The 9,147-nt window shown below is 41.7% G+C and overlaps 1 protein-coding gene across 1 annotated transcript in view; it reads left to right on the forward strand.

Annotated features, from left to right (window-relative positions):
• Positions 1 to 9,147, forward strand: part of LUZP2 (leucine zipper protein 2) — a 164,317-nt gene that overhangs the window by 127,566 nt on the left and 27,604 nt on the right. Inside the window, exons 8-9 of the mRNA XM_010141466.1 lie at positions 1,389 to 1,463; positions 5,185 to 5,349. Of these exons, the coding sequence (XP_010139768.1) occupies positions 1,389 to 1,463; positions 5,185 to 5,349 (240 nt within the window). The remainder of the gene's footprint in view (positions 1 to 1,388; positions 1,464 to 5,184; positions 5,350 to 9,147) is intronic.

Below are 9,147 nucleotides of genomic sequence, written 5' to 3' on the forward strand. Positions count from 1 at the left end.
GCAGGAATTTGGGGCTGCGGTCACAGGAGTCTTCCCCACCTCTGAGCTGTCGACTTCTGCTTTGAAGCAAGGTGCCAAAATTGTTCGAGGTTTTGGCTAATGAAACTGCAGCTGCTCTGGTAAATCCAGTTGTAAAATGAGACTAAGTAGTTCTTTCCATGAGCAGGGAACTGAAAATTCCGGGCTCTTGTTGTTTATCAGCCCCTGCCTGATGCTCACAAACATCACTTGAGGTCTCTGCTGAGGACTACAGGTGTGCTGGGAGTGAGGTCACTGGCCCAGCACAGAGACCAAGGTACCTCGTTTTGTAGGGACTGTGCTAAACAGCATTTATGAGGTGTGGCTGTACACTAAGCTATGCTGCAGAGGGCACGTGGTCTTGAAAAGTCTGACAAGAAAATAGTATCTGGCTGGGGATGAACTTCAAAGCTCTTTGAACCTGAGGTGGTGCTGAGGGAAATGGTGCTTGCAAGTGTTTGGTCGAAATTAAAATGTGCTGCTCTTTAAGTGAGAAATGAGAGCTTTACCCGGTTTTTCTGTATGCACAATCAGAATTTGAGAGAGAAAAGTTAACTGGTTAGTCCAGTTATAAACAGGGAAAACAGCTAGTAGGGTGTTTTTGCAAATAAACAGCATCTCCTGAACCCTGCACTCGATACACTGTGAAAAGCCCGGTCTGCTCCTGACAGACCGTGCAGGAAAATATGTCACAGAAGCAGCCACCCGTCCTTCCACAGAAGGACCTTCCGCTTGCCTGGCCCTGCCGCCAAAAGCTGCTCTCCCCAAATGCTTTCTCACCATGGAGCTGCATTACATGAATTTTCTTTTCATGTCTCCAGGGAAGGAGATGTGGAAACAAATCTGGAGTTCATCTCGTGTCTAACCAGCAGGCAGCAGCGTTTCAGAGAGTGTCCACAAGTATGAGCGCTTGGGAGCTTTCTCATTTCCCTCTTTATGCCAAGTGATGTTTATGGTAGCATCTCAGTGCTTAAAACTACAAAATAGTGTTTCTAATTACAAGCAGAAGTCAGACACACGAAGAAAATAATAAAAACTGTTGGAATACTTTGAATTTTCCAGAAGGATGTTATGGCATTATTCTATAGCATGGAGTTACTTTCGCTACTGACGTTGCCATTAACAGTAAACTTCCATTCACATAAACGGAGCAGATCTGAGCCAAATTTCCACATAAAAATACACTTTTTCTCATGAAAAAAAGAAACCAAACCCTTGAGGCCTGGACTTTTTGCAAGCAATTCTGACCCAATTCATACATATTACTTGTAAAATTTATATCCTTTTCTCTCTCACAGTCGCTGGATGAAATATTGTGGGGAAAAAATGCATTGCAGATCGCATGAGCTTTTTCTTCTTTACTCCCACAGGCCCAACAGCTAACAGATCTGGAGCAAAAACTAGCAGTTGCAAAAGATGAATTGGAAAAGGCAGCCCTCGACAAAGTAAGTGGTGTACCGTGACGTGAGCGTGTGCATCAGCTGGGAACGGCGCAGCATAATTTGACAAAAACAAATGGAAGGCTCGCAGTGATTTAGCTGTGTGCTTAATTGCAGTACCTGGGAGTAAGGCTCCTGGAATCAGTGGAACTAATTAGGATGCATGAAGTTAAGTACAGCTGCAAAGTTAGTTAAAGAGGAGGGCAATCAAATTAGAGAGAAACATCTCCAGAACCCCCAGAAAGCCGAACGCTGCAATTCTTTATGTGCGAAAGTACAGGAACGAGAACGTACCCGTAGCCGGTAGGATTTTCATCAGAGGTGTAGTCAGCGTGCCAAGGAGGATGCGGTGCAGAAATGAGCCAGGTTCACGTTAGGGTGGTTAGGTGCCCCCTTCTGCGGGCAGAGGTGCCCGCTCAAGTCAGGGAGGCTGTGGGGAGCTCTGTGGAGAGAGCAGGACACGTTCAGCCCTGTAGGCTGTGCAACAGGGAAACTTCCTTCCAGATTTAGGGTAGCTGGGAAGAAAACATCATGTAACAGGGAAGCAGTTTATCAGAGAGGAAAAAACATCCACGCACCGTCAAAGACTACCTGTTTGGTCTGGTTTTCTAGTATTTTCAGAATCAATTAGACATTAAAAAAAAACAAGTATGCCCCTTGCACTAAAATAATTTTTCTTTAATCTTTAGTATAGCAAACACTGAAATCATCTTCTGCAGTGAGGATTCGCATCCCTCTGTGTAAGCGATGCTCCCAGCAGCGTTTTTCACAGCTGTGTGTGCATTTGGTGATACATGCTGTGTTCCCTGTTAGTACACTGGACAGGGAACCGCTCCACATACGGGTGTGAAAACCAAGCCTATTCCTCCTTGGCTCTTGCCGTGCTCACAGACGTGGTCTCTCACTAGTGTCGATGTGGCAGTGGCAGGAGAGAGATGCGTGCTGTAAACACCTTCAAAATGCAGTTGTTCATTATAATGCAGACAGTTGCGAAGGAGAAAGCAAAGAACATTTGACATCAGGAACTTTTAATGAGAATGCTATTAAGGGATTCTGCCGGCAAATTAAAAGGAGATTTGCAGCACACCCAACTGACTTCTCTGACTCTCGGTTTCTTTGCTAATAAATATTATAGAATTTTAATTTAGGGCTCAGTTACGGTTCCGTAGGCACAGTGTCATCTTCTTGCAAATCATCCCTGAGAGTGTCTCTGGATGGTATCATTGCCTCCATGCTGCGAAAGCGTATGGCAGGTGGAGGAACAAGACGAGATTATGCCAGTCAGAATTGTGAGGAGGTTCTGTAAGACCGGAAATACCCAAGATCGACTAGTTTTAACTGCAGAGTAATAAGACCATTTAAGTTGTAGGTACCTTTCCCCCTTGGTTTGGGGTGTTTTTATATGACCTGTGTATTGAAAAGAGTTAGAGACAGCCAGTGTCTGCAGTGCCTTAACTGCTTTGATGTTAGCACACATAGTTTCAGCTGAAGGACTGGAAGAAATGTGTACAGCGATGTGCATGTTTTATAACATGAGCTGTATCTGAAACAAAGAACGGAGTGATCAAATCTCAAACCGCACCTATAAATAGGTATTAGTTTGTATTTTTATTTTGGGAAGGTGTCAGAATTTTCTATTAAATGTTTGTTTGTGCTGACAGTGGACTTAGGAGTCCCTCGTGAGTCTGTTTATGCGGCCGCACTTCTCTAGTTCCTGGGATGGACCCTTGGAAGACTGACAAATTTTGCATTACCACAGCCCAAATTATTCTGTATTGCATCCAACCACATGGCAAGGCTATGAAGAGATCTGGGAAGTCTGAAGACACACGTCATATGCTGGCAGTATTCCGACCAGCAAATAGCCAGTGTTGACCACAATCACACCTACACAAGGCTGTTGAGAGCTTCGTCAAACAACATCCCTGGCTCCGATACCGTTCCCTTAAGCCGTACTCTCATACTGCCTATTATACATCTCCTGTCAGCAAAGTCGAAATAGAGTTCTGCTACCCACAGCATGAAAACCACGGAACCTGTTCGGCTCCTACCTTTGGAATGGTAAAACTTGGCTGGAGCCAAGGCAGAACAAGCACTGGGTGGCAGGGGAAAGGATGAGAAATGATCCTGAGAGATTTCCAGATGGGAGAAGCGTGGAGTCTGATCAGTGCGATTTGCAGGGAGCAGCAGGGTCATGTAGTGCTGTAAGGGCTGAGTCTGTATCTTCAAGGAAAATCAGGCAGTCTGCTGCCTCTGCCCCTAGGTGTGTGAGCTTGGCTGTCTCAGAAGGTGATTGATATTCTCCACTGCTTGCAAAGGTGGGGGGGAAACATACTGCATGAAAAGAGGCGTGCTAAGATCTTCTGTTGTCAAATAGAAATTAAAAGCTGCCCGAGTCAGATGGATAAAGCAATCCTTCCCTTTCTACACTGCCGTTAGGTCAGAGACGCATGGGTCTGACTCACGGTTCATACATTTTAATGAGTAATTCCTAACAAGCGATGTCCTCTTTGATGATGAGGTAGTGTTCCTCCTCGCTGCTCACATCTCAAGGGAAAGGCATTCAGGTTTGTCTGCAAACCAACCAAGTGCTGTTCCACCTCCTGCTTCTTTGATTTTCCTTATTGTGCTGTGCATTAACAATGTTTTTGTGGTTGTCTTTGATCCTGCCATTGAAATGTACTCAACTAACCAGTTTTGTTTATTATTTTTTTAAGAAACACTCAGATTTTCCCACTTATGCCATAGACTTCCCCTGAACTGGAACTAGGGAATGTATCTGATGTAAAATCATGGAATATTTGTCAGGTTCTAAAAAAAACTTGTTTAGCAAATAAACAAAGTGGTGCGTGCCAAATGCCATCATTAGAATTTCTGTAACTGTGAAATATTTTAATATTGTATTTGTAATATTTCACATATGTGGTTTGTTACATTACTTACATATTTTCCATCAACTTTGGCCATGGTATACCTTGATTTATGTATCTTCAAAAAATTCTTTGAAGATTGAAATGCACTGAAGTAGCCTGTATTTATAGGTGCATTCTTAATATAAATAATAAGATGAAGATTTTTTTTTCTAGGCCAAGTGCTGCCTAACTCCCCCAGAAATGAGTATAAGAAAGTTACCTCAAATCTAACATTTGATTAGTTCGGCTACGTCTTAGTCTGGCTTGATGGATTGTAATGGATCTGGACAATCATATTCCTAACAGACCTGTGGTTTATTTACTACCCACTGCACAAGTATAACATGCTTATGAGGAAAGTCATCTTTGTTGGATTGAAATCAATCTTTATAACGTGGGAAAATGCCAATTATTCTGACAGTTATAAACAAAATTCCACACAAAGTCTGCGTCTTAGCAATGCTCGCCAACATTGACTTCTCTGTAACTATTATTTGTAAAAATCTGGATGCTTTGTGATAGTTGGTAGATCGTATTTTTGTTTCTTTTTGGATGAAATAATATTTAAAAATTATTTGCAGTGATCAGTGAGGACAAGACCTTATGGAGGAAAGGGAAGAGCGCAGTGACAGTAGCGTGTAATGCACAGTGTCCTCATCACGTAAAAACCTGCTTTAAACTGCCTGAATTTCTTCCATTAATAAGAAAAAGCAGCAACTGCTCATAAATGTTTGCTTTAATGCAGAGAGAGAAAGCAAGCGATTCTGTTCATAATAACACATCTTAGAGAGATGATGATTTCTTATTTTCCCCAGGAGTCGCAGCTGAAAGCTCTGAAGGAGACCGTGCAGCTCTGCCTGTCTTCCGTGCTGCACAGTCAGCCTCCCGCTAAGAACCTAATCCCTTCAAAACCAGCGGAGAAGCCGACATCCCCCGTTACAAAGGGCTCAAAAGTTCCATTCCAAGTGACAAGCACCAAGGTATGGCTTCTCTCTTGGTTTTGTTTTTTTTCAAACATCTTTGAAAGTTTGTTCTGTAAGAGCATCAAACTGGAACTAAGGAGGATTTTAAATTCATTGAAAGATTAGGATGAATTTTGAGGATAATTCTAAGCCGGTTTCTGATGTCAATACACTTTTTTAAAATCTGGGAACCAGCTACTTTTTTTTTTTTTTCTGAGGAACAAAATTCTGCCTATCACTTGCTAAATGGACCGTGTCTGCATAACAAATCTACAAGGAAGATGGATTTGCATCTAAAATAAGGGAGGATGCTAATTCTTAGGATTATTTACTGTCAGGCACTGATAGTAAGTCTGAGGCAATACAGCACTAAACAGTAAGACAGTTAATGCTTATTGTGTTTTTTTTAATGGAAAAGATTGATATAAAAACATAAAATAGTCTGGAACACCCAAATCAAGTTTGCCGGAAGGGATCTATGGAATCGATAAAAAGCCATGGGGAACATTCCAGTCATGCAAGACGAGGAGGAGAGTTTAGGAGAAAGCACGAGAAAAAAGAAAATGATTGAAAGTGTTTGCATTCAATAGATTCAAACATTTTAATACAGTTAAGATTTACAGTGATTAACAGTCCTGATAATTTTCATTTCCTCAGGGTTGCATTTTGCTCATTTATTCACCCGATTCAATAGATCTAGAAGAAATTTGTGATTTCAATTAAAAAGGAGGTTTTACAGAAGAATGACTGAAGGACGCTTTAATGTCCTCCTTACATTCCAAAACTCTTTCCTGACGCATAAATAGGAGTTGATAACTCATGGACAATTTGTAATTTTTATAGGGCAGCTGTTATTAGTAAAGCTGTATTAGTAAAAGGAGCTGAAACGAAAAATCAGTAATCTTTCTGAATGCAAGTAAAATTGAAATACGATTTCAGATGGCAAAATTTAAGTATTAAGCTGGAACTCGCATTGCTACGCTTACAATAATGATTGTTGATTCCTTAACAACTGTTTTATAGGAAGAAACTTTCATTCTCAAATATTTTTACCGCTGAAAACAAAGCACTGTATTAATTAATAGAGCACGTGGGTATATTAGTACTTTTTGATTAAATCACTGGTTCTGTGTTCTGCAGGAGAGTGGACTTGTTTTTTGTAGGTCCTACAGACTGAGCTGCAGTCTGGGACCCCAGGAGCACATTTTCCTGATGAAAGTAGCTGTAGAATTGTCTGTCTTGTTCTTACTGCCTTCTCTTTAGGGTGGAAGTGTCTGAGCCTCTGTCACGAATACAGAGGTGAACCAAGGCACCACGCGTGCCTGGCGTTGGGTCGGACCCTTTAAAGCATCTGAGGTCTCCTTGGTTTTACAGGCATTACTGTAGTACAACAAAGGCAGTGGGAATGCAGCATAGAGATTGAGATTTGACTGAAACACAGAATTCTCCTCCTTCTTTTTTATATGATCATAGAGATTTTGTTTGGAATGGTCCCGTTTGAAAAACGTATCAGTATTTCTGTGCTCCAGCCTTTTGAGAACCAGCGTTTAGTCTTCCGTGCCCCAAAGTGCTTGAATAAGTTATACTGCCTCTTTAATAGACGTTGCTGACATTTTTCTGCACTTGGCATATGCCATGAAAATGTCGGAGAAAATAATGGTCTGCAATCCTCTTCTTCCACACGCTGACACTTCATTATTATAAATCTGTGCATTATCTGCAATTATAAAAATCCGTTACTGTGAAATAGGTTGTCAAAGAATCATAGCCAGTCCATAATTACACCCTCTGCACTTGAGCTCTATTGTAGAAGGCTTTTTTTATGATGACATCCATTCTTCTCTATCTTTTCCTTGGCTTTTTCTTCCTTTTACAAACTAACTAACTCTAACTACATATGTATAGCTTTCTGGTTGGGTTTTTTTTAATTAGATTTGCGTAAACATTTTGATATAGTGGGTCTCTGTTTTTAGGTGAATATCAGTGTGTGTGATTACTGAAATATGTTGTCGCATGTGAAAATGGGAACTAGAGCTGAGCAGCACTTATGCATCTTGTCATGTCTGATACGCAGCATTTCACCTTCAGGAAGGAAAGGATGATTTGTCTGATAAATGTCTTATTTCAAAGATAGTCTCATCCAGCCTAAAAACTGCCTTCTAAAAATGTCAAACTTATTTTAAATCCGTTGAAGTGTCCATACCTGTATCACTCGGAGTCAGTTGTCCCTGGGATTGGGATTGCTTCCTGCCTTGAAAAACACGGTGCAAATACATAGGTTGTATATTTGTATTCATAACTGGTAACCATAAGAGCTGACCGCTCAGTAGAGATGGTGTTTAACGCAGGAACGTGGTGTGGAAAGGATAGTTAGGGAAGCAAACAGCCAGATTTCTGGGAAGGTTCATTTTAAGAATTCCTATTGAGGTATTTTGGTCTTTCTAGAGAATGGGATACAAAGAAGTGTAAACCAGGTTTTAAAAAAATCAGTTCAGATCAGTGCATAGAAACTCCTGCATCAGTGCAAAAAAGTTGTCCTGTATAGACCAGTGATTCTGAAGAGTGGCTGGCAGAGAGAAGTTCTTACCTTTAACTCACAGAAAGAGTTCCCTTCAAGTGCTCAAAAGCAGGATCAGACTGAGGTGAGTTTTGTGACACGTCTTAAATGAGTTAATATTTACGGTGTACAAGAACAGCAAGTACAGAACTTACCGTTTGAACTGATGCTCATACTTCAGACCAACACCATTTCACCTGTCGTGTAGCTGTCAGAACACCGGTCCTGGTGCTGAAAGCATTGACCGTAACGAATGGATTTAGGGCTCTGCGCGTACCAGTGCGGTGACATTAACAACTAAACCCCGGCAGGGCCAGAAGGCTGATCATTAATCCTCAGCCATGAGGTCTATAACTTTCTGGGTTGTTGACAATTATTTTTATTATATGGTTTATTTTGCACTGTAATGTCTCAGCAATAACCGTTCCATGTTCTGGCAGTGGGAAATGCTTTCAAACCAGTTGAGAGCTGTCAGATCCAGGTGTTGGTGGCAGCAGTTTCCTTGCCTCATTCCCCTTACAGAGGTGATGAGGAAGGAGAAGAGGGAAGAAAAGGGAGCAGGGCTGAAACTCCCCTTTCCATTTGAATCTCCAGAGTTGTGCCTGAGGAGCCAGGTACTTAGAGAGTATCGTTAATGGCTGGAAACTGCACCTTCCGCTAGAGTGCCTGCTGCGGGGAACACGGGCAGCTGGAACCCGCCAGTCAGAGCACTGGTATCGGCTTCCCATTGAGATATTTTCTGCGCTTTCTGTATTTCAGCATAACAACCAACTCTGTGAATTGATATGGAGTTAGTAGATGGAACGCATTCTTACTGCATTTGGTTTAATTCCTTTCTGAAAAAGGTTAAAAATATACCTCATTAAAACCAGTAATAATAGCTGTCATTTAAATTTCAGTCGCTGTGCAGTGTAAAGACACCTGTGCTCCATGTGCAACAAAATGAGCTTTAGTAACACTGTGGAAAATGAATGGCAAACCAAAATCATACGTGGAACAGAGGAAAAGTCTATTTCCAGCAGCAAGGTTGAGTACCCAACTGCTGGGGAATTCAGCGACACAGACTCCAGAACAACAGTGACTAGTTTGCTCTGTAGCCCCTCTGCCCAATGTCAAATCGTTGTTTTGTGACTGAACTCCTTTGTTATAAACGCCCTGAGGTGTTGGGGTGTTCTGTGAACTGCACTGTTTGAAGAGTGGAGGTACACGTGGATTTCAAACTGGGAACAACAGCTCCTCCTGTCTTGTCCACAGTACAG

This window comes from Buceros rhinoceros, unplaced genomic scaffold (genome assembly GCF_000710305.1).
Source record: "Buceros rhinoceros silvestris isolate BGI_N320 unplaced genomic scaffold, ASM71030v1 scaffold9848, whole genome shotgun sequence".
Classification (NCBI taxonomy): Eukaryota; Metazoa; Chordata; class Aves; order Bucerotiformes; family Bucerotidae; genus Buceros; species Buceros rhinoceros.